The 23,495-nt window shown below is 47.2% G+C and overlaps 10 protein-coding genes across 10 annotated transcripts; 8 read left to right on the forward strand and 2 right to left on the reverse strand.

The window, feature by feature from the left end:
- Window positions 1-724: 724 nt before the first annotated feature.
- Window positions 725-2,733, forward strand: N7484_010351 (fungal specific transcription factor domain-containing protein; the record flags this gene model as incomplete). The annotated part of the gene is made up of 3 exons (XM_057120738.1): window positions 725-747; window positions 796-1,794; window positions 1,848-2,733. The coding sequence occupies 3 exons, from the start codon at window positions 725-727 to the stop codon at window positions 2,731-2,733; spliced, it is 1,908 nt and encodes a 635-aa protein (XP_056966492.1).
- Window positions 2,734-3,742: 1,009 nt separating this feature from the next.
- N7484_010352 (putative integral membrane protein) lies at window positions 3,743-4,958 on the reverse strand (the record flags this gene model as incomplete). Its single annotated transcript, XM_057120739.1, has 3 exons — window positions 3,743-4,148; window positions 4,238-4,737; window positions 4,794-4,958. 3 exons carry the CDS (start codon window positions 4,956-4,958, stop codon window positions 3,743-3,745), a joined length of 1,071 nt encoding a protein of 356 aa, XP_056966493.1.
- An 854-nt stretch (window positions 4,959-5,812) lies between these two features.
- Window positions 5,813-7,447, forward strand: N7484_010353 (cytochrome P450; the record flags this gene model as incomplete). Its single annotated transcript, XM_057120740.1, has 1 exon — window positions 5,813-7,447. The coding sequence occupies one exon, from the start codon at window positions 5,813-5,815 to the stop codon at window positions 7,445-7,447; it is 1,635 nt and encodes a 544-aa protein (XP_056966494.1).
- A 1,647-nt stretch (window positions 7,448-9,094) lies between these two features.
- On the forward strand, window positions 9,095-10,973 carry N7484_010354 (putative phthalate transporter; the record flags this gene model as incomplete). The annotated part of the gene is made up of 8 exons (XM_057120741.1): window positions 9,095-9,315; window positions 9,386-9,425; window positions 9,494-9,622; window positions 9,680-9,797; window positions 9,850-9,995; window positions 10,045-10,262; window positions 10,316-10,777; window positions 10,850-10,973. The coding sequence occupies 8 exons, from the start codon at window positions 9,095-9,097 to the stop codon at window positions 10,971-10,973; spliced, it is 1,458 nt and encodes a 485-aa protein (XP_056966495.1).
- Window positions 10,974-11,957: 984 nt separating this feature from the next.
- On the forward strand, window positions 11,958-12,758 carry N7484_010355 (MBL fold metallo-hydrolase; the record flags this gene model as incomplete). Its single annotated transcript, XM_057120742.1, has 1 exon — window positions 11,958-12,758. The coding sequence occupies one exon, from the start codon at window positions 11,958-11,960 to the stop codon at window positions 12,756-12,758; it is 801 nt and encodes a 266-aa protein (XP_056966496.1).
- A 734-nt stretch (window positions 12,759-13,492) lies between these two features.
- Window positions 13,493-14,260, forward strand: N7484_010356 (peroxiredoxin-like family protein; the record flags this gene model as incomplete). The annotated part of the gene is made up of 2 exons (XM_057120743.1): window positions 13,493-13,655; window positions 13,725-14,260. The coding sequence occupies 2 exons, from the start codon at window positions 13,493-13,495 to the stop codon at window positions 14,258-14,260; spliced, it is 699 nt and encodes a 232-aa protein (XP_056966497.1).
- A 2,836-nt stretch (window positions 14,261-17,096) lies between these two features.
- Window positions 17,097-18,205, reverse strand: N7484_010357 (carbon-nitrogen hydrolase family protein; the record flags this gene model as incomplete). The annotated part of the gene is made up of 3 exons (XM_057120744.1): window positions 17,097-17,494; window positions 17,547-17,986; window positions 18,036-18,205. 3 exons carry the CDS (start codon window positions 18,203-18,205, stop codon window positions 17,097-17,099), a joined length of 1,008 nt encoding a protein of 335 aa, XP_056966498.1.
- Window positions 18,206-18,749: 544 nt separating this feature from the next.
- N7484_010358 (phenylacetaldoxime dehydratase family protein) lies at window positions 18,750-19,788 on the forward strand (the record flags this gene model as incomplete). The annotated part of the gene is made up of 2 exons (XM_057120745.1): window positions 18,750-19,089; window positions 19,145-19,788. 2 exons carry the CDS (start codon window positions 18,750-18,752, stop codon window positions 19,786-19,788), a joined length of 984 nt encoding a protein of 327 aa, XP_056966499.1.
- A 599-nt stretch (window positions 19,789-20,387) lies between these two features.
- On the forward strand, window positions 20,388-21,614 carry N7484_010359 (glycosyltransferase; the record flags this gene model as incomplete). Its single annotated transcript, XM_057120746.1, has 1 exon — window positions 20,388-21,614. One exon carries the CDS (start codon window positions 20,388-20,390, stop codon window positions 21,612-21,614), a length of 1,227 nt encoding a protein of 408 aa, XP_056966500.1.
- A 675-nt stretch (window positions 21,615-22,289) lies between these two features.
- Window positions 22,290-23,321, forward strand: N7484_010360 (uncharacterized protein; the record flags this gene model as incomplete). Its single annotated transcript, XM_057120747.1, has 1 exon — window positions 22,290-23,321. The coding sequence occupies one exon, from the start codon at window positions 22,290-22,292 to the stop codon at window positions 23,319-23,321; it is 1,032 nt and encodes a 343-aa protein (XP_056966501.1).
- Window positions 23,322-23,495: the final 174 nt, after the last annotated feature.

Raw genomic sequence — 23,495 nt, forward strand, 5'->3', positions numbered from 1 at the left:
TTCCCTTGTCATCCCATGACAAAGTATATATGCTGCTTTTCTCTAGACACATCGGCAATGATGTTGGTGATAGCAAACTGAATGCCAAGGTAGATTTGAAATCAGGGCGGTTGGAGTTCACGTTGGTAAGCAGTTTGGTTGGTCCCCCGAGACCGAGCTCCGACAGTACACTCATATTGGCACGAGTGGCTTGGAATGGTGTCAATCATTGTGCCGTTCCTTTTCTTCTTCTTTCTCTTCATTTCCATTCGAAAAGTGTCATCGACTTATGGGTTGCGGTTGGTCCTCTTCTTTGGTGCCCTGATGTCCGAAGAGCCTTTTCTTCATTTCGTGGCTCCTTGGTCTTTCTCCTAAATTCTACTGAAGTATGCGCTCCTGAGATCTCCCAATGCCTATTTGCCTTCCCTTCTGTCGCCCTGTTCAGCATGTAACAGCAACACACGCCTTCACGTGACCACTGATCCAAATCTGGCAACCCCCGCCCTTATCGCCATGCAACTGCAAACCCCTTAGCAAGGTGTACAATACTGCGTTACCACGGTGTAATGACTGATAGACAGTCAAAAACAGCTGCATTTGCATGTGAACAATGCAGATCCTCGAAGCGTCGTGTTGGTGTATGGTAATCCGTTCATAAGTTTGAAGCTTATCATTCGATAGTGCGATGGGGCGAAACCCCAATGTTCAACCTGTGCAAAAGTTGATAAGAGTTGTCTCTACCAAAATGAACAGAAACCCAGAAAGTTCGTTGTTTGTCAGCTTGCTCTCCGGTAACAATTTCTAACAAATCATCAGGCGGAAATACTGGGATGAAGATTATGTCAAGTCTCTCGAAAACCAAGTGAAGGCTCTATTAGCTTTACAGAGCACAAGAGGTCCAACCGAACATCTTGACGCGCTCGTCATATCTGACCTAGAACCTGGTGAGCCCTCACCCCGCATAGGCTTCGGTTGGGATGAAGAGCACAGAGAGATTCAAACACAAGGCGTCTTGGAATCCACCCAATCTCGCAAAGCAATGGAGGAGCTCAGTGTGATGATGTGGAGAACCAATCTTGCAGATGGAGTAAGCATTGGTCCCGAGTCAGTTAGCAGCCAATCGGAAATTGCAAGCAGCCCCAACACGCGTTATAGCATACCCAATCACATATCGGACTATGCCAAAGATCGAAACCGCATACACAGTCTTGCTGCCCTGTTCTTGAAGCATATAAACGGAGAGCATCAATTCACCCGATACAAGACAACCACTCCGTTCTCAGATTTCCCAGAAAATCCACTCGACATCGTTTTCCTTCATGGAGCTATATTAGCAGCTGGTGCTACATTTGAAAACCAGCCAGACTCCCTGAAGCTTAGCGATGACTTTGCAGAATTCAGTGAGAATTTGGTTTTCACATGTTTTCGACATGCACCGACAATAAATATTATCCAAGGACTCTGCATTCTATCTTGGCGGTCTCTGGCCCTGGGACATGATCATCTCGGGTGGACATTTCTATCGATGGCTGCTGGAATGGCAGTACATTTGCGTCTTCATGTCTTGGCTCTTGATGAGATTGCAACAAAGTCTATCAAGCCATCAATTGAAACAGTGCAGACTTTTTGGTCATTTTACATGACAGACCGTACATCTCTGTCAATTCTTGGACGAAACTGTGGACTGCCATGGCGGCGTGTCAATGTGCCGCCCATCGAATCTTTCTTCTCTGGGAAGAAGGAAGACTTGACTCAAATTTCATTCGCCTGGCAGTGCAAACTATGGTATATGCATGACCAGAATATGGATCAAATGTATGATCTAACAATGAAAGCTTGAGACCCCCTTGACTAATGATTCGCGATAGATTTTCATCGTCCTTTGAGAAACTTGCCCCTGCAGATCAAATACATCTCCTCATCTCTACTCACAAAGACTTGAACAAATTTTTCAAGTCCCGTGATCAACGACTGACAATCACCCGTGTAGCTGCCTCGAAGCCTGTTCTTCTTTTCCACATGGCATACCAAATGGCTGTTTTAGTCACTATGCCCCCATTCCTCCGCCTTTTAGCAACATCCAAAGTCGAGAATCCAAAGATTTTGCAAGCAATGCCGTTGGTATTGCGGTCGATTGCCTCTGCAGCAGCATCAATGGTCCGCCTTGTGCAAAAATACACGAAGAAGTACGGATTTCGACACGCCAACCCGTTGGTGATACATCATCTTCTAAGCGCAGCGATTGTGCATCTCATGAATGCAACAACTACATCGCACGCATTTCGAAGATACAGTACTCGTTCAGTACGAACGTGTCTCACTCTGCTTCGGGAACTCGGTCGCTACTGGGTCTTACGCTCGCGAAAAAGCGTGGACGTTATTAAGGCTTTAGCACGAAGATGGAATGTCGAGTTCGTGTTCCGAGAGAACACATCGGATAAAACCGATGAAAACGTAGACACGGAGCCAAATTCGGAAAATGCTGATCCTTTCGCCCCAATTCCCGATCCGACGCCAGAGTCCAAAATGAATACAGACAACGCTGCAGCCAATATACCGCCCGAATTCTTCAGCGAGACTTCGGATCTTCATATTGGCATGGCAGACGAATGGCAACCGTTTCACTGGAACACAGAGCTGCAGTTTGATTTTCCAAGTATTCCTTTCTCTGAAATTGAGTATGAACCTTTCGATATATCCCATGTGTTCCGATTTGGTAGCTGTGATGACCGGTCTCGGGGATCTACGGGCTGAATCCCATGCAATTCATATAAGCAATATTGACCTGGTCTGTACCAAACACTACATCGGAAATGAACAGGAGACACAACGGACAAACGGAGTTATCGACGGCATTGAAGTTGATGCACTCTCATCCAATATTGACAATCGCACCCTCCACGAACTCTATGCTTGGCCATTCGCGGATGCCATGCGCGCAGGGACAGCATCAACGATGTGCTCCTAACACGACTCAGCAACGTTTACGCATGCGAATATGAGGAAACTCTCAATGGACTGCTGAAAGAGGAGCTTGGCTTCCGCGGATATACTGCGTGTGATTGGGTTGTAACTCATTCTGGCGCAAATGCCGTAAATTCCGGTTTGGACATGTCCATGTCTGGTCCTATCAGTCAATACAATTTTGTGGGGTCTTACTTCGGTGGAAATTGTTCCCAGAGAAGTTCAGTCCGGTCATGTGTCGGCAGACAGACTTGACGACATGGTGCGCCGCGTGTTGACGCCCTATTTCTATCTTGGTCAGGATGAAGACTTCCCAACGGTCGACCCATCATCACCCTTTGTCGGTTTGGCGGCCGTAGGCTACACACCTTCTGCTTTAGGTCTGCCCGCAGATATGTCCTTGCCACCCTCATGAGACGTCCGGGCGAATCACGGTAAACTAATTCGCAAGCATGGCGTGGCCGGTACAGTTCTCCTCAAGAACGTCAATCCCACACTTCCCCTCAAAGCCTCCAGCGTAATTACTATCTTTGGCAGCGATCCCTAATGACTGGAATGGATTGACTATGATCGAAAGTTGGAAAGGAGCAAGCTTTGAAAAAAGCGGAAAGTTGGAAGAAGCGAGCAAGAGGATGGTGGATCAAGTGATCGAAGGAGGGAACGAAATCTGACTTTGAAAACAATCCCTGAATCACTCCGAGTCATATTTGTTACATAACTCAGTTCAATGTAGTCTTTTAATTTAGACCCAACATGGCCGACAGAGCGATCTATTTTACATAAAGAGCATGATTTTGTTTCACTCTAGTCTTCGCCTGGATTGACTGCTTCCGACTGTTTCTTCACTCCTAACGCTCAGATCCCCCAACGAATCAGACTTCTGTATCTCGATATCAACCTCTGGATTTGTCCCTATCGGTCGCATCCATAGCTGGCTCGTTTCATCATCCATTGGCTGAGATCCGTTGCCGGCAGTGAGACCAGCTCTGGGAGATGAACCTGACAACTTGGACGGCCGGGTCGAGGACTCGGGTGTGTATACAGAGCGCCCTAGCAAAGGACGCATCAAGGGGATCGAAGCAGTGACAACTGCAAGACAGGGCTCAACGCCACTGAAGATATTGGCGCGGGGCAGGCTATAGGTAATGTCCGTGAAGCTCATCGTAGAGAGTGCGGCAATGCGCATGATACTGACGACGCAGGTGCTAAAGAGAGTGGTAGTCAGCAGAGAATTTTTCCTTGAGGGAGATGAAAGTTGCAGAAAAGAAATGATAGTGTTTTCGGTGAATCTTACATTATCCCCAAGCCGAAGACAGCAATTAAAGCCACTTTCTTGTAGGTAGGCATCTGTAGTCGGTAAAGTAGCGGCATGGGGATCAGAAGCACGGCCACGTCGGTGAGAAGATTGATGACTCCCGTCGCCGTGAAAGAGGTGACTTGGTTTCCGCATGACCCCCCTGGGATAGTCTGGTCCCAGTTATAAGCAAATGGCCGGCAGACCAGAAACCCAGCGAGTATTGTTGCAATGGCCCAGACCACAATGACTACGATTGTAGTCCAAGAAACCCACACAACCCAAGTCACTGGAAAGATCTGGAGATAAAGGCACAGGATGGAGATTTTGGTGCAGCTCAGGCTCAGGACCCATGTAAATTGTAGTGGGATAATCAGTTGTAGCAACTTCGTGATAGGCTCCTCCCCATAAGCCTCCACAATGGACACTGTGTGGCCGTAGCCGATCCCGGCTTGTACTACCCCGGTGATGGTGATGGACTCGAGGCCTACGGCGAAGGTCTTGATTGACAGACTGTTTAGTATAATACAAGAATTGTGTAGAGTATTCCACTTACACAAGCAGTAATTATGAAATAATCACTTGGGGTCCATCTCTTGCGCGCGATGTGGTGAGCGAGCAGGCGCAAGCACACGGCGGTGACAGCCAAGATGGTAAAAGTTATAGCCACGCCCAGCACGGCTTTTTGGTTATCCGTCACAATTGGGAAAATCAAAGTCATCTCGGTTCTGTTCCTCGAAGTTCAAAAGTTCACCACGGGTTGACAGGACGTTGGGATACTGTTGACATGAATCGTCTCGCAAAATGGGTGGAACCGGATATCTGGCCGCCGATGATAAGTGGAGTCTGTTGTATCTCATAAGGTTCTGTCAAACCCACAGTTCCCCGAATGTAAAGAGGACAGTATGGCAGATAGGCACGTAGGCTGTTATGTAGAACGAACGTGCGGAGCGAGACGGGAATTGACATGCCAAGTCCAATACCAAAATTTCTAGACGATCAGGGGGTGATTTATCCCGCTGGCTCCTCCATGACATCGATTCCAGTGGCATTGATTTTGCTATATCGGCACTCTCAGACTCTCAATGTTGTACAGTCCACAAAGGACAGCTGATCTGTATTGACTGCATTTCATTTGCCGTATACTGCATATTAATATGAAAGCCATAAATTGATATGTTCCTCGGTCAACTGCACTCTGTCGAGTTCTTAGTGTTGGAAGCTGACCAAAATAGGCATTGAGCTCCTTCTCAAGCTATTGAATCCTTCATGCACGGGAAAGCACTTTTATTGGCGTACACGTATCGCTTCTCCCCTAGCCGTTTCATGTGGAACCCTTCGGCCCCACCTGCCACATAATATGCACTAGTATAGGAAGAGCCAATTAGATTCTTGTGAACTTGATGTTCAAAACGCTCCATGCAGAACGACAGCGTGTGTGGCCTAGGACATTAGCGGCTCTAGTCTGTTACCCATCAGCCATGACGGATACTTCCCCTTTTCCTTTACAACCATCCCAATAGGTTGCGTTGCCTTCGCTTTCACTACGCAGAAACAACAAATTTTTCTGCCCCGATGGATATATCTTTTGTTGTCGCGATTACCCTCGCGATTGGCCTCTTGACAGTGCTGTACATCCGCAGGAAAAATAGCAGCAAGGCTCGCGTAGACAAAGGCAAAAAACGCCCTTTAAAGCTACCTCTCATTGGTGACCTCCATAGTTCCTCGATCGAAAAACCTTTGGAGAATTGGGACTCATGGGTCAGACAGAATGGTCCGATAGCAGTGCCCAAGTTGTTTGGAATCGTGCCAATTGTCGTTCTCAACTCGTATGAGGCTGTGAATGAATTGTTTAGTCGTCGCAGCCAGTGGTATAGCAACCGCCCGGCTTCAGTGAGTATGGAGATGATTACAGGCGCCAGTCCCGGTCGGTCGCGGTTTACTCTGATGCACGACTATGATGATCACCTCAAGTTGCACCACCGCATCCTCTCTCCTAGTCTTGGCGCTCCTGCTGCCCCTCAATACCAGCCCATGATGGAGCTGGAGTCCAAGCAGTTGCTAGTTGATCTTTTAAGAGCTGTGCAGCAGTGCTCTGACGGTACCACAATCAGCACCGACACCGTCTACCCGCTTTTAGAGCGTGCCCAGTCAGGCGTCATTTTGGCTTTGCATTACAGCCTGCGCATAGCCCACTTTGAAGATCCAATTCTGCATGAGATTATCGAAATGCAGACAAAAGTAACCCATATTGCTGCCAATCCCGGTTTGCCCGATTTTATCCCGGCTCTGCGATACTTACCCGCCTTTTTGTCTCCCTGGAAGCGTGCTGCCGACAAACTCTACGCCGAGCAGGTTGATCTCTATATGCGCTTATTCCATCATGGGCGGGTGTCAGCTGGCTGGAACGCTACAAAACAGGCACTTTCCACGGCGAAAAAGTACGCCCCGGCTGATTCACCAGTAGAGGACCTCGACATCGCTTTTACTCTCGCGACGTCTATCCAGGGAGGGATGGAGACCTCCCCACGCCAAATGTTGTGGCTGTTCATTGCAGCGCTGTACAAGCCACACTTGATGAATCGCGCGCATTGTGTACTTGATGAAGTGGTTGGACGCGATCGTCTCCCATGCTTCGCGGATCGTGCAAAGCTGGGCTTTATTGACGCCATTATGCACGAGATGTTCCGTTGGCGGCCTATCTCGCCGGGCTCCATTCCTCGTCGCGCGGATCGTGATGACGAGTTCGGAGGGACCAAGTTCAAAAAAGGTGTGACGATCATGGCCAACGCCTGGTCTATCGGCCGAGATGAGAAGGTGTTTGACCCAACGCTAGGTGACCCTTCCGAATTCATTCCCGAGAGATGGCTGCGACAAGATGAGAATGGAGATGAGAAGCTTCGAACAGACCTTCCACTCCCAGTTTTTGGCCAGGGCAGACGTATCTGTCAAGGCAGAAGGGTCGCGATAGACGGTACATTTATGCAACTTGCTTGTTTATTATGGGCATTTGATATTGAGCCCGCTGATGGAGAAGAGGTTGATCCTTGGGCAATGGTCGTGGAGGGCTTCATGACTATGCCGAAGGAGCTAAGATTCAAACTCAAACCGAGGGGTATGTGGGTGCAGGAAGTTGTTGCCAGAGAGTGGGAAACGGCAGAAAAGAGTCTAGATAAGGTCATGGGAACAGGAAATGATGTTGAGAAATAAGCTCTGCTATTAGTTGTCTGTTGAGATCGGCTCTATATGACAAGACAAGAGCATCCCCCTTGATACCCATACCCATATGCCACCATAATTTATGAAAATTCCTTTAATTTAAATAAATCATCCCTTCTCAATAGATAAAGATATCTATCAGGGCAGACCTCCCAAGATGACGCTACTGTAAAGGTCAAGATCTTTTCAATAAGCAAAATGGGCCAGTTCTGGGATACTAAGAATGTCACAACGGAAGAAGTGTAGGTCAGCGTGATCAGGTAAATTGAACACAATAGCGTATGTTTTGGCCTAAGAGGAGGGAAAATCTAGTGAGAGCGTAGTTAGTCAAGATTATGCTAGGTTCTCTCATATTCCCTTTCATGAGGGTTGAAAGAAACGGAGCCAACAGAAGCAACTGCATTGTTGACGAAAGAGAAGAAGAGACAGAAGTACTGATCTAACCAACAAGTAAGAGAGCATCACATGATCTCTCAACAGCTGCTCTATGTTCCTGGGTCATTCCGAGCATTTATCATTGCGGAACTATTATCTATAAAAGCGAACTTGAATAGGACTTGGTAGATGACGCTCGGGCAATGAAATCATATGATCAGGAAGCAAAAGGTTAGTGACGGCTTTGTGTCCGTCGTATATAGGCCTCTGGCTAATTTTTACTTTCTTGGATGTTTTTATTGATTTGTTCCTACCTGAAGTAGATAGGTATGATGAAAGGCATATGACGTGTCTACTTTGCCTCGGCGGCATTATTAGCGTGAAAGCGGTATACTCTGGTAATCTGTGTCGTCGCATTCGATAATATCGCTTCGAAAACCCTGCCTGTGTGCTCCGGCAGTTGGAAGCTCGATGAGCTCCTTCATCACCACGCACTTCAGTGCATAGCTCGAAAGCACACAGGGTGCAGATCAACCAGGGCCCCAACAAGAGTGACGCAGCTAGTGTCATGAAATAAAAAAACACCTATCATGGGTGGCATCACGAAGGGTAGAAAGTTTACTGGTAACTCGCCAAGCTGCCAAGGGCCAACTCCCCCGCATTCGACCCATCGAGTCCCCGTATTTCCCCGGATTTCTGGACTGAATCTGTCTTGAGATCCACTTTCTTTGCCCCTCCATTTCCCCTCATTCCTCTCTCGGGAAATTATGATGCATTTGGATTGCGAGCTACTGCATTTCGTCAAAGACCCGAGGCATCTAGCTACTTCCTGTCGGTTATTGTGATCTAGATCGGCTATGCAATGCTGGGCATGTCTGGGCATGTCTAGGTATTCCCAAATACAGTGTCAAAGTAGGCGAGAGAATTGGTTCTATACTCTGGGATTTAGAATTGGAAATGCGCCACCTATGGAGCAGAGTTACTATTGGATACCTGCTATCTAAATTATTGGGCCCTGTTTAGAGTCCGATTAGCGCTTTGATGTAGAGCAGGCTAAGTTCCAAGACTTAGGTAGAGGGCTGTCTCACATAGCTGGGGGGACATATAAATCTTCTCGGATACCTTTGCGCAGGGTAGCAGCTGTGACAACTTCTCTCAAATCTACTATCTAGAGCTCCTTTCTTTTTTTCTTTCTTCTCACCTGATCCTCCTCGTTAATCATTGCTATCTCCTCCGTTTCCCCTTCAACCTCAGTGCAACAGAATGGGCATAATGCCTCCTATTGATGAGAAACCACCTGGCGTGGAGCGTATCGAAGACATAATGGTCGATAAAACCCTGACCCAAGAGGGGGAAGAATTCACGCCCGAGGAACAGAAGAAAATTATTCGGCGTATTGATCTTCGTCTTGTCACAATGACCGGGCTGGCTTATTGCGTTTCGCTCATGGATCGGACGAACTTGAGTATGGCTGCCGTTGCTGGGTAAGGCGATACACCATCTGGCTTGTTATTGTTATTGTCCACTGAGGTTGACAAACCGCAATCTCAAAAGTTTGACAAAAGAGTTGGACTTGGAGCATGATAATCGCTATGTTTGTCCTCCATTTTATTTTTACGATAATTGGTTGAAGAGTATACTGACGCCAAATTCTTGTGACAGTCAATCGCCGTGTTGATGTTTTTCGTGCCGTACGTGCTTTTCCAGCCACCGATGACGATCTTGATTCGAAAGATTGGCCCAACTATTTTCCTTTCGACAATTATAATGACCTGGGCTGTGATCCTGATTGTATGGATTCTCTTGTTTCGGTTGTGGCATCGGCTGCATTGCTGACCCCACTCCCAGGGAACCGGTTTCGCGAAGGACTTTGGCCAATTGGTCGGGCTACGAGTTCTGCTTGGCGTTTTAGAGGCCGGATATTTCCCAGGATGTGTATACCTGCTGTCTTGCTGGTATACTCGATGTACGTGCTGCACCTCAGTGCGATCTGGTTCTGCGCTGACTTGAGGAAACAGATGACGTCCAAAAGAGATTTTCAATTTTCTATCTGATTGGATGCGTTGCATCTGCGCTCTCTGGTATTCTAGCATTTGGCTTGATGCAATTAAATGGTCAGCATGGCTTGTCAGGCTGGCGATGGATCTTCATCCTGGAAGGAGTGGTATGTGTCCCAAACACCACATCTCACCACGGCCGCTAATGAACTGCAGATCAGCGGAGCTATCAGTATTCTGTGCTTTATCTTCCTTGTCGACTTTCCCGACCGTGCGTCCCGGTCCTGGAAGTTCTTGAACGAGGCCGAGTGTGCCTTTATCGTCCGTCGCATCGAGAATGACCGCAAGGATGGCCACCTGGAAGCATTCTCGCTCAAGAAGTTCCTGAAGCCAGCGTTGGATCCGAAGATTTGGGCATTTGCTATGATCTTTTTGTAAGTACGGGCCTCTTTCATATCGGGCTTTTCCCACTAATAACCACCCGCAGTTGTCTTACCACTGTCACCTACGCGATCGCGTACTTCCTGCCCATCATTCTCCGCTCCGGCATGGGCTTCGACATCGGCCAGTCACAATGCCTAGTGGCGCCTCCCTACGTATTCGCAGGTATCGTCATGTACACTGGTGCGTGGATCGGTGACAAATACCATATGCGTGGACCGATCCTGATCGCCAATGCGCTGTTGTGCATCATCGGGCTCCCGATGATGGGCTTCGCCAAGGGTAACGCGACCCGCTACGCCGGTGTCTTCCTAACGGTCGCTGGAGCAAACGCGAACATTCCATCATGTATGGCCTACCAGGCGAACAATGTGCGAGGACAGTGGACGCGAGCTTTCTCCAGTGCCACTCTGGTTGGCTTTGGTGGACTGGGTGGAATCGCGAGCAGTTTGGTGTTCCGTGACAAGGACGCGCCAGAGTACCGACCGGGAATGTATGCGGCTCTTGCGTAAGTCTAGCCAAACCCAGAGGCCGATGTTTGAAAGTGTATGTTTACTGTAGGCTGACCTTCTTTCTGCAGGTGTAACATCTTGATCATTTTGATTGTCTGCGTTATGAGCGTGTGGCTCCGGTTCTGCAATCGGCAGGCTGATCGGGGCAAGCGGGTCATTGAAGGTGAACCCTCATTTCGGTATACGATCTGAGTACTTCCTAGTTCTAAGCCATCCAATTGCAATACGTTTGGTCCATGTATCTCAGCTCATGACTTGTACCTACTCGGCCATACTACTCCGTAGATCACCACGGAATGTAAAGGGGGTTAAAGAGTGGTATCCCCTGAGAGGGTGCTCTGTATTACCCGGAATTTGAATGTCAGTGCATATTTTTTCTCCAAAGAAGTTATATTTGTAGCTGGTCTCATGCTCGAACGCCAGAGCTTCGAATAGCAAGCCAAGAACTTTCGCTGCGGAACTCTTGGCGATAGTTCAGTGGCCTCTTACCATTGAATGATCATGTAAAACGGGATGGAAGTAAGATTGTCATTAGGAGCCGGTTATCTGGCACCTTTGGCTTTAGGATTATCTGCGTCTCCGGGGAGATGCGAAGGGTTGCCACTTGTGCCGCTTTGCCGTCGGGCCTCCTATCAGACGACGCCATGTAAGATAGTTGCGAAGGACTTCTCGCTTTTGTCTTTTCCTCTGCCTGAACAGACCGCTCCAGATCAAAGTAAGCGGATGTAGCCCAATAATTCGGCTGACGGTTCGCTTTGGAGGCTTGAAGTCTTGGCGGCCAATGTTACCCTTTCCGGTTAGTGTGGTGATGCAGTCATGCGTTCTTTGCAATAAACTCTCGATATTTTGTTTATGGAAACCAACATGGACTAATCATATTGCGCTCTCGAAATAGAATAGTGGAGCCGATCGATGAAATCAAAACTATTCATCTTGACTATACATTGTTTGAATGGACGTTGAATAATCAATGCTCATGCATTTGTCAGAGCTAACAGCCGGCTGCTCTATTTAAGAGGTCTCAACCCACGTCAAATCTCCTCAAACATCTTTCAATTCTTCTTCCATTCCTCTAAGCCCCTGTGACAACCAATAAACCTCTAATTTGTGTTCATCAAGACCTTACCACACCTAATTCTTCACAACTTGCAATCGTCAACCACTCGTCGTTCCGAAATGGGTTCTACAGGTTTCAAAAGCTCCCTGACCATGACTTTCATCGGTACAGCAACTGCTATCCTGGATGTCAACGGTGTTAGATTCTTGACCGACCCTTTCTTCTCGCCTGCCGGGACTGAATTCGATATTGGTCTCGCGGTCCTTAAGAACGAGGAAAGCCCAGCCCTCCGTCTTCAGGATCTACCACCAATCGATGCTATTCTCCTAAGTCATGAAGATCATCCCGATAATTTGGATACCCTTGGACGTCAATTGTTGAATGGCCGCCATGTATTGACAACAATGGATGGCGCATCGAAGCTTGCTCCTCGTCCTGCCGTCCGCGGCCTTGAACCTTGGGAAACCGTGACCTTGTCCCTCGGAGGGAAGATCTTTGAAATCACTAGCACCCCATGCCAACATCTTCCTGGTGGAGAGTGTACTGGCTTTATCATCACGACGGAGGAATTTGGAATTGGGGAAAACGGTCTCCCTAACGCGATTTACTTCTCTGGGGATACTGTATACCTTGAGGAATTCAAGAGAATCCCTGAGAAATGGAATATTACCGCTGCGATTCTCAACTTCGGCAATGCAACCCCTGTGCTTCCAGATGGGCCCGTGCAGATCACCTTTGATGGCAAGCAAGGCGCACATATGTTCCGTGTTCTCAAGGCAGATGTTCTCATTCCTATGCATTTCGATGCATGGGGCCACTTTGAGCAAAAGGGCGTTGAACTTAGGTCGATTCTCATCGAGGAGGGGATCAATGACATGGTGCAGTGGCTTGAGCCCGGAAAGCCCCAAAGGATTTTGTGATTTATGAGACCCACGCATGAAAAGGTTGTCTGTGTTTCTTTCTTTTGTGTGCTTCTACTACATGTTATCTTTGGTTGGAAGGTGTAATATACATTAGTGATCGCCACAAAAACTGAGAATAAATGGAATGTGCCTTCCAGCTTGTGCCTGGCCACTATACATTAGACGAAGAATGATTTTTCAAGAGCCTAGATATTGGTAGGGTTCTATCTTGATTTTCTTTCTTCTAGAGTAGTTAGCGTGCACCTACTCCTTTACCGACACATCATCTGTTCAGGCCTGCTAGACATATAATAACAGGTAGAAAGTGCTATAGTGCGGTGCCTTCCATATAGATATTTCAATCAGTTCTTACTGAGACACACCTACTACCGAATTGAATTGCTGAGATTTGTAAATCAGGGGGAGCGGGTTAAGTTAAAAGTCAAATCCTACGTCTCTTCCTATCTTGCGCCCGAAGAACTTTCTTGAAATTGACCCGCTCTCCTTTGATAATCGTCTCTAGTGATCATTTCTGCTAGTAGTCTAGATACTAGCAGAACAATGGACAAGTTGGGAGTTCAAGAGAGAATTCGAATATTTCTCCCAAGGGCAATTGTCATGACGTCATTGTCTTTATATAGACTTCTCGGTGGCTGTCAGACATTATGGCTTCCCTCTTGACTCACCAGACGATTCCGAAGTTATAAAGTCTTCAATCAATGAGGCCATGAAACCATCGCGATAAAATTGTCATGACCGATCTCAATATCTCGACCGATAGCCCGGATTTCTTGACTGATGATTCACTCCATGAAGCTTATGAGCTGGACATCCAATCAGGAAGAGGCGAGAATGTGCGCTTTGGTGAGATCGTCGCTTCCAAGGGAGACTCGGTAACATCGATTGTCATTTTTGGTCAGTTTTAGCATCTTCTGCATGCTCACCTGCGGGGCTCACAAACAAGTACTGATTGAAGTGTTTCAGTGCGCCACTTCTTTTGCCTCTACGACCAAGACTACGTTCGAACCCTGGCTGGGCAAATCACCCAGTCGTTACTCGACACTGTCCCATCTAGTGCCAAACCGGCCCAGGTTATCATCATCGGATGCGGGGACCCTGCCCTCATTGGACCGTATATGGAAGAGACAAGTGATGAATTTCCAATCTACTCAGACCCATCTGGGAAGATCTACGAAACACTAAAAATGAAAAGGAGTACAGATGGTTTCACAGATCCACCTCCGTACACAAGTGAATCATTTTCAACTGCCTTGGGAAAAGCTCTCAAACAAATGTGGAAGCGCGGGTGGGCAGGGCTCAAGGGTGGCAATTGGGATCAGCAAGGGGGCGAGTGGATCTTCCAACGTGGAAAGCTTCGGTATGCTCATCGCATGGAAGGGGCCAGTGATCATCTCACAGCCGAGCGGCTTTGTGAGATCTTGAGCGTTGATCATGACCCAAGTAATACTTTGATATCCGAAGGTCCGCCACAAGAGACAAAGAATACGCAAGATGAATGAAGAAATGGAGGGACATCGAGGAAGCGTATATCCCACAGCAATCCGAGAAGGGAGCGATAGCCCCTTAATTTACCGTGATGAGCCACGCCGAAACGAAATGCGAAAGTGCAATCACTACAGAAAATATGATGTATACGAAATCAATCTCTTGAAGCGACTGTTGTGTAAGCTCTTCTGCTTGCATTGATTTGCGATTTCAGCTTTATCTGAATGGAAACATATATCCTTTTCCTTCAACGTGACGCCATTAAGTAATTCTTAAATAGTACATTCGAAAAGACGTTCCGAATGAAGGGTATGAGTAACATTTGCCCAGTCATTTCACTTTCGTGAAATCGTCTGTAAACTTCTTCCCGCGCTGGAAGTTGGAAGCACGAGGGGACGACGAATATGCGCTGCCACAGAAGGCACCTGGAGTGACCATGTTACCATCATTGGAACTATTGACTTTTACGAAGGACTCCCTTTCTTAGTCATAACAATTTCACATGCCAGGCAAGACATGAGCCGGTTGTTGCAAAACCCCCAACATGAACATCCTCACCTCAAATCTGAATTCCAGGTCCACTGACAGACAAAGATAATCCCCCGTCCTCCCGCCAAATCATTCTACCCTTTGACCTGCGTCTGAACCCGTCTGAATTTGACAATCCTGGAAACCGACGACTACTTATCGATGTCCTCCCCAGCATTGCGAAGTCGCATTCGATGAAAAGGTGCTTGTCCTGTTTTTCGACGAGCTACCAAACAAACCATGGCCGAAGAAGGTTGCAGGTGTTCCCTGTTTTCTGACGGCAGACTCGAATGAGCAAGGACCCACGATACCCATGCGGCGTCGAAGTCGTTCAAATTTGCATCTATCCGGCTAAGTTGATATCAGAGAAAATGAACCCGCGGTGGGGCTCGCATGGAAACCCTTCAATCAGTAATTGCTTGTGAGCCCCGCAAATTAGCATGCAGAAGAGATCAAAAGATATAATATTATCATTACCAAGATTATCAATCATCTCATCATATAGAGTTTTGGTGGTGGAGTAGTAGGTGCCGGGGTGGCCTGTCTGATGACTTTGGCAGGGGGAAGTATGAAGAATCAGGCATTCTGATTGGATAGTGGGGCTGACTAGACAGATGACTCATCAAAAATCAGAGGGAAAAGAAAGGTACAGTACAAAGGTGAGTTGTTTTAAAAGTGGGTCCAAGCAAGCGGATGGTGTACATACTATAACCGGGAGTGTTCTTTTACCCGCCATGCCATAAAGGAGGAGTTGACTGTATATTGACTGGTTCTTAATTCCTATTTTTCTTTGTAGTGGAGGTCAGGGATCCGGATCAATAGCAGAAATGCCTCAGGTACAACGTACAGGGGGAAGGGGAACTCGAAAAAAAAACCGGATGCTACAGCAGGTGGGACGGGGTAATTGGGAAAGGGCACGCACAAGCACGTAGAGACGCGGGGCGCTAAACCTAGTAGAAGGTTGATTTCAAACCTAATGGGGCAACTCGCTGTACCCATCCGATATGGTGTAGTGGCTAACATCGTCGTCTCTCACACGACAGCCGGGGGTTCGATTCCCCCTATCGGAGTTTCTTTTTGATAAATTTTTGCCCTCTCTTAAACTCCCTCGCCTCTGTAGCAATTTTATTCTTTTGCAGCCCAAGGCGATATAGCTTGTGTTTAAGGTAAAGAACTTGAGTGCAATTCATCGCATTTGCAACGCTTGAGACGTCGCCTTTATACTATCCACACTGCATCGTCTGCACTCAAATAATTTCTACAGCCAATTTGGTCAATTTCCTGCATTTTGAACTCAATTCGGATGGGTAACAAGACATTGAACCCGAGATAAGGAACAGCCATCACCCGATCAAACGAAACTTTTGTGCACCCTAAATCTTCCAGATTACACTCTTCAATCGCCTCCTCCAACCTCTCCCCGTCTGGGTCAGGATTATATTCCTTCCAACCAGCCCGAAAAATGCGCATGAAGGCTAATTTCTTACTGTCATCAGTAATAAATGACTGTAAAATCTCCTATATCACATGGATATAGTTCCTATACTGTTGCGACCTAAAGCTTCTAAATCGTTGACGAGGACCTCGTTCATGCCGCTCTATAGTCGCAGCCCACTGCTTTAAATGGTCTCGGACCACCACTGTTGTCGCGCCATCAAATCACCTTAAGCCGTCAAATATAGGCAGGGCCAGATTGTCAAGTAAATTAGGACCCGCCATCTTTTCTAACGAAAAGGCGATATTGGGGAGCAGACCGCGCATAAATTCGTCCTAGGCTACGCTACTCTGGACTGTAGAGCGGTAGATAGCAGAACCCCATGCACAATGGTCGTCCATGAAGAATTTGCTCGATTCTATTGAACCTCGTTGTTTTGGGCTCTGTAGTACGGGGCGTGGAGAGGGTAGCTGCACAAAGGGGGGGTGGGGGTTTGCACCGATGGGCGCGTGTGCTCTTGCGTTTTGATTGTGACTGGTAGATTTTAGAGCAAAAAATTCGACTGCGGAGGTTGAGATGCCACTGAATGTGCGCGATACGAGAGGTGATATTGAAGACCGAAATAGCCACCTAAGCATGCCTTTAAGAGCAAGACTCATTCTGGGTGATATTCGAGAAGCATTAGGGATAGTGAAGTTGCAGATTTAGACGAAGAGAAAGAGCAAGTAAAGGAAAATGGGTCGTAAGGAAGCTGTGGAAGTAAGATTCGAGGTCTAGTGTGAGGGAAGCTATAATTGAACGCATCACCAACGGTATTTCGTCCAGCGTTGTATTTTGATGTAGAGAATTGGAAATCTGATATTTCGGGCATTCAATAACCAAGGGTTCTATTTGACTTCACTCTGGACATCAGCTTCCTTGATGCTCTTCACACTTTCGACTGTTTCCTCCTCGTGAACCAACTTCTTCACCTGTTTAAAAACATGAAGCGACATAAGGTCCGGGCGACTGTAGTGGCCGGTGGCATCTGCGAAAAACTTGGTGGCTAAAATTTGATCCATATCTAAATCGGCATAAATGATGCTCTCCGTTGTACCGTCGACTGGCTCCGTCAATCTTCTACCATCTGGGCCAAAGACGACTGAGCAACCTCCACCAGGGGCTGACATCAGAGCTCCCCCAGACGTGTTCATTCTTTCGATACCCTTTTGAGAAATTAGTGCCGTGCAATGGAGCACAAAACTCTGTGACTCGATTGCGTATGTTTGAGAAAGACCTTGGCAGCCTAAAGGGTCTTAGTAATGTTTGTTATTTTAGAAAGTCTAACATGGACTCACCTTCTGCCGACATGGACCACAGTTCCGAACCGCCACTGTGAGGAAAGAGACAAGGCCATGCCGAGACATGGATATCTTCCTGTTGGGATAGGGTGTGATATTTCAGCAGAGGCTGAATATGCTCCCAGCAGGACAGTGCGCCAACTCGTGCAAATGGGAGCTGCACAACACTTGCGAAGCATTCACCCGAGGCATCGCCGAAGATAGTTCGCTCCATGTGCGTGGGTTTCATCTTACGGCGATGGGCCTTGATTTCTCCATCCGGCCCGATCATCACCTGAGCGATGTACACGGAGCCATTGAAATTCTCTGAAAACCCCAAAGATACGGCGATCTTGTTGGTGCTTGCGCAGAGCTGGATATCCGTCATCTCGGGGGAATTGAGACGGATTGAGTTCTTGATATAGGCTACATTGAGCTTAACGTCAAGTAGTCGGGTCCTAGGGCCTGTTATTACCAATCCCGGGCTTTCGATCAGTTCATACTTACCATATCCAGCAAGGATACCCAGGGATCCAACACTCGGGAAAGGCAATTAGCTTCGCACCATTCTGTGAAGCCTCTGTGATCAATTCACAGGTCTTTGCCACACCGGCTGCGAGATCCAACCAGGCTGGTTCAGCCTGGGTGACAGCAGCACGAACAGTTTGGGTCGACATGCAGAACAGCGTACAATGGAATTGGGTATTCTTCTCAGGAAGCAAGAGATTATGAGAAGGAATCAGAAAGAGAAATGCCAAATATATAATAATCTTTGGGACGCTACCCACTGAGCTCTGTGACTTTCGTTCAAGTGCGGAATTGTTTATCTGAACTATAATCCTGTGTCTTTCTTCTCTTCCTATCAAGGGACACTGATAAGGTCATTCATTCTACCTTAAGTACTCTGGGTCCGAGTGGGGCTGGGGCATTTGCGGACGTTATCCCCTCCGCAAGGCGGGGAACCCTGTCATTATCATCAATCATCTCGACTCATTTACGAGTCTCACTCAGCGATGAGCCACAATGCTGGTTGCCTATCTGTGCCGATCAATTATTCATGGATCAAAATACTCTTGAAAATGCGGAAGGATAGTTTCCGCCATCAACCGCTGTCCACGTACTAATAAGTCGAATCTTAAATATCGCGGGAAATTCATCAAAGGTCATCGAATCATCAAATTTTGTTTCATATCATTAAAATGAAAGCACACCTATTCAGCAATGTGGGGAGTCAAGTTGTCACAAGATGAGCCATTCGTCTACTCCATATTTGGGCTTCAATACCGTGATGATAAATCAACCGCCGAAAAAGATTCTATGAGACAAACATTCGACGCTCTTATAGACAACAAACCCATTCATATCGACCGTATCATCCAAGAAAATTCCATCACGACAAACCCTGGGAGAACTTGTGTCTGGCTTGGGTATTGGAAATCTCGCACAGATTACCTTGACTGGTGGATGAGCCAACCGGTATCACAGTTCTGGGCATCGCTCCCCTTAGACGCCGGAATGTGGAGAGAAATGATGATGCCAGATGCATCTCGCACACAGTATGGTACGAACAAAACCGATTTAGATTGGACTTGGTACTCTCGGATCCCGAGTGTCAGTTGTCGACAAATCCGGATACTGGGGCTGTTACCGGCAACGAATGGATGCATCAACCAGCGATACATTCGCGACGCACCTTGGAAAAGATTTAGAACCTTGTCCTGCTATACTAACCTCACCCGACCGCGTTTCCATCCGCTCTGAGCGCATTCTCATGACTCAGTTTCCCGACAACATTTGCTTCGTCGTCGAAGGCCAAGACCACTCCCAAATCACCCCGGGAGAAAAAGCTTACTGGTTTCAGAACTTCCACCAATCCGTGCAAACCTGGATAAAGGATCTCATGTCCGCGGAACCAGACTCTGGGATTCTTGATGGCCGTTTATGCTTTGACACTGACAGTGGGATCTTTGGAAATTCCACGACCAAGGCGCTGAACTATAACAAAAAGATCCAGTTGTTTTATTTCAAGGATTTGCGTCATATGGAGCGTATCGGGCGTAGTAACAAAGGACATGTGCAGCTGCGAGAACGCTTTATGGCGGCATATGGCCCCGGTGGGGAAATGTGTGCTGGGAAGATCGGGTTGTGGGTGGAGACGACGGTGCTTAAAGCAGGTGAAATGGAATGTGAATACGTCGGTTGTTTGGAAGGAACAGGATGGATGGCGTGGGCAGGCAACCGTGGATTCCAAACTGTCTAGATGAAAGTTGGATAATCAATATGGAATGAAGAGAATAAAGTCGGGTTAAGAGACTGGTTTTGTTGGAAATTGACATGAAACTACAGAGACACCGTTGTTCAATTCAATAGACCTCTTGAGCCCCACGCCAACAATATGGCTCAATGGATTTACTTTTGTAACTCAGCATGTCATATTGTGTTGCCATAGCTATACCCTATTTCTTTGTTGGTCGTTAGCTTTCGTGAAGTTAAAGTTGTTTCACTCTGTTTCTGTTGCGGTGTCTTTTTTTAGTCTTTCGATATTCAAGGGTTAGATGCTATAAATTTTATTTTTCTTCCGATCGCATTAGAACAGAGAATAGCGCCCACTATAGTTAAACTCGTATGGACACTAGTGTCGTATAGGGTAAATAATTATCCGACTTACAGGATTAGCCATTCTGACTCATTATGGCTCATTGCCACTGATTGGCTACTTTCTTATCATGTAACATTTGTAAATAATCTATTGTATATTAAAGGTGGCAGTCCAAGCAACATTGGAAGTCATTCGATACCTAGGTACATCTCGCTATGCTTGTATCTAACGTAGCCTCGACCGCATCTTCCACTTCCCCAATGAATGATCTTCTTCCGCCTGGGATGCATGTCATCCCATCTGAGTTGCTTGACACACGCCCCGACGCAGATATCGACTTTGACCTGGCTCACCCCTCGCCAGTGACTGGCGTCAAGAATATTTGGTTTTTCTGGCACTCTGGCTATGCCAGCATGCATTCATATACGCAACGGACCGTGCGCGCATGGCATCGTCGATTCACCAAGCAAGGGTGGAGTGTACGCATTATCGACCGATTACCTGGCTCAAAAAGCAATATCTCCGAGTTCCTGGATATTAGCGATCCAAAACTGTTCCCACTTGCCTTCACCAATGAGACTCTTACGGGCCCGTACGCGCTACAACACACTTCAGACCTTGTGCGCTGGCCACTTCTCCTACGGTATGGCGGCGTCTATGCCGATGTAGGGTTGATGCAAATCGGAGATTTGGATAAGCTATGGAACGATATTATTGCAAACCCCGACTCGCCTTATGAGGTTCTATCTTATACTTCTATTGACAGCAACTTTTACAACTTGTGCAATTATTTCCTTGCCGCGCTTCCAGATAACACGCTTTTCGCACGCTGCCACTCTTTACTTCTTGCTCTTTGGGGAGCCGACGGTGGCAAGACTTCCACCGAAGGAATGCACGCTAGCCCTTTATTGCAAAGTACTCCGCTTATGGGCGGCAAGTTCACGATCACGGAAGAAGATGGGACTTTCATCGGACCCGACGAAGTCAGCCGTATGTTAACCGACTATATCATCCAAGGCCAAGCGGCCACGGCAGTGATGGGTCTGGTCGACACCCAGGACGATTGGGATGGACCAGCTTATTGTATGAAACACTTCTACGCAATCGATTTTATGGAAGGGTCACAGCTCATAAACGAGCTAACAGACTGGGACGGACAGAAGGCATTCGAACTTTTATCACTATCTATGCCGAAAGGAGGCGAAGAAGAATCCAGTGACCAAAAGAAAGCCCGCGAGATTGTCGAAGCTTGTCTCTCACGCAGTTTTGGGTTCAAGCTTGCACATGGCCTCATTCTGCGAGTTTGTAAAACCACACTTGGTGCGCTATGGCGGCAAAATTCCGACTCCGATATTGTGACTGGCACATATGCTGCTTGGCTTAGACATGGCATTGCGTACTGGAATCAAAACACGATCCCGGATCGAGTAGCGCTTCCATTAATTCCTGCAACAAAAAGGGGAAGATTGCTAGAACCGTCAATATAGAAAATATTCATCTGTATATATATTTTGCAACTCAAGTCCATCTCATAGATATCAATTAGCCCTGAATCGTCAAAAATGAACAAAGCAAATGATCATTCCATACCTAGAGGACCTAATGAAGCCCTGGTTAATGGCAAGCGAAAGAAGAAGTAGGAGTGGTAATCATGGAAGTAGCCGACATTCCAAGATACCGGATTCAGTAGACATGTTGTTGCCTCGGTAGCGGCGCTTTTGGGGGAGGTAAAAATCGGCGATATAAACTATGTATCATCTTCATAACCTTAATCTTAATCTAGATATTTTTCTTCCTCGTGGAAGCCCTTAGCTTGGAAATATTTTCATGTGAGCAATACTGAGGTTTCAACTTTCAAGAGGACCACAGAAAGTTTGGGTCCCCTGACTTCAAAGGTTGCTTTTTCAGCAATGTGACCGTCGTTTTTAACCCAGCTGTTTACTTGTCACTAGCATTCCAAAATATCGCTTCATAACTTAAAAGAGCATCACTGAGTTGGGATTTGGTCAGATTTGGTCACTTGTGCATGGTTCGCGAGTAATAATTCTTTCCTACTCGATTGAAGGCTCTGCCATTGGTTGCGGAGTGAGAGGATGCCACCTAGCAATGGTGAAGGTTCATCTTGCTTTTTGATGAGAGTGTTCGTGTCCATGCTAATGAACATGCCTTGCTTAGAAAATGCGCGGGCTGCCGACTACATCCTCGTCACCTGGGACGGACCGAATGATCCAGACAACCCTTACAACTGGCCTCTTCGACGAAAATGGACTTTGACAATCATGTCCGGCGTGATCACGTTTCTGACGATGATGAATGGCACGATCATAACGGTCGCTCACAATGCAATATCCCGGGATTTGCATATCTCAGACAGTTCATTTCCCAACTCGTATTGGCCTGTTACGTCGTGGGCGATCGGAGTTGGAATTTTTGCACTCTTCTTCCTTCCACTGATGGAGGATTTCGGGGTACGGTGGGCCTTTCTCGGCTCATATGCCCTCTTCATATGTTTCGTCATCCCCCAGGCCCTTGCCAAGAACTTTACTACGCTTGTTGTGACCAGATTCTTTGCTGGCGGCTTTGTCGCTATCGTTGGTAATACTTGCGTATCAGTGGCGGGGAATATCTGGGAAGATGAACGCGGGCGCACGATTCCAGTGAGCATTTATATCGTCGCCTACTTATCAAGAAGCAGTATGGGTCCTGTAGTTGGTGCTGCAATCTTCCAATTTCTTTCTTGGAGGTGGATAGGATACATTCAGCTTATATGGTTCGTGGCACTGTTTCCTATATACGCCATTGAATTCCGAGAATCTCGCGGCAGTACAATACTTCGTCAGCGCGCGACATTGCTACGGTCGCAAGGGAAAAGAGCATATACGAAGCAAGAGATTGATAGTGGTGGCGAAGACAAATCCATCGTCGATCAAGTCCTCAAAAGTGCCGTCCGCCCACTTACACGTTTTTCAGAGAGCCAGTTGCATTTATCTCTACGATGTGGTCAGCCTTCACTGTCGGTGTTCTATATCTTTTCACCCAGTCTGTTGAACAAGTATTTAGTGGTCTATATGATTGGACTCCGTGCCAAGGTGGGTACGTTCAGTCTGCGATTGTCATTGGAGAGATGTTTGGCTGGGCTGGAACTTTGCTATCCGCGAGGATCTACTTTGCTTCAGCTTGTAGAAATACCGTGAATCCAGGTTCCCCAATTCCCGAAGCTCGACTTTACCTAGCGATGCTTTGTGGTGCGCTAAGGATATCTGGAGGAATGTTTGTGTATGCATGGACTTCTTTTTCATTCCTTCCCTGGATTGCACCTGCTGTCGGTCTTGCAATGGTGGGAGCTGGGAGCATGGTCGTTGTAACAG

This window comes from Penicillium longicatenatum, assembly GCF_028827895.1.
Source record: "Penicillium longicatenatum strain IBT 33135 chromosome Unknown contig_7_segment0_segment0, whole genome shotgun sequence".
Lineage (NCBI taxonomy): Eukaryota > Fungi > Ascomycota > Eurotiomycetes > Eurotiales > Aspergillaceae > Penicillium > Penicillium longicatenatum.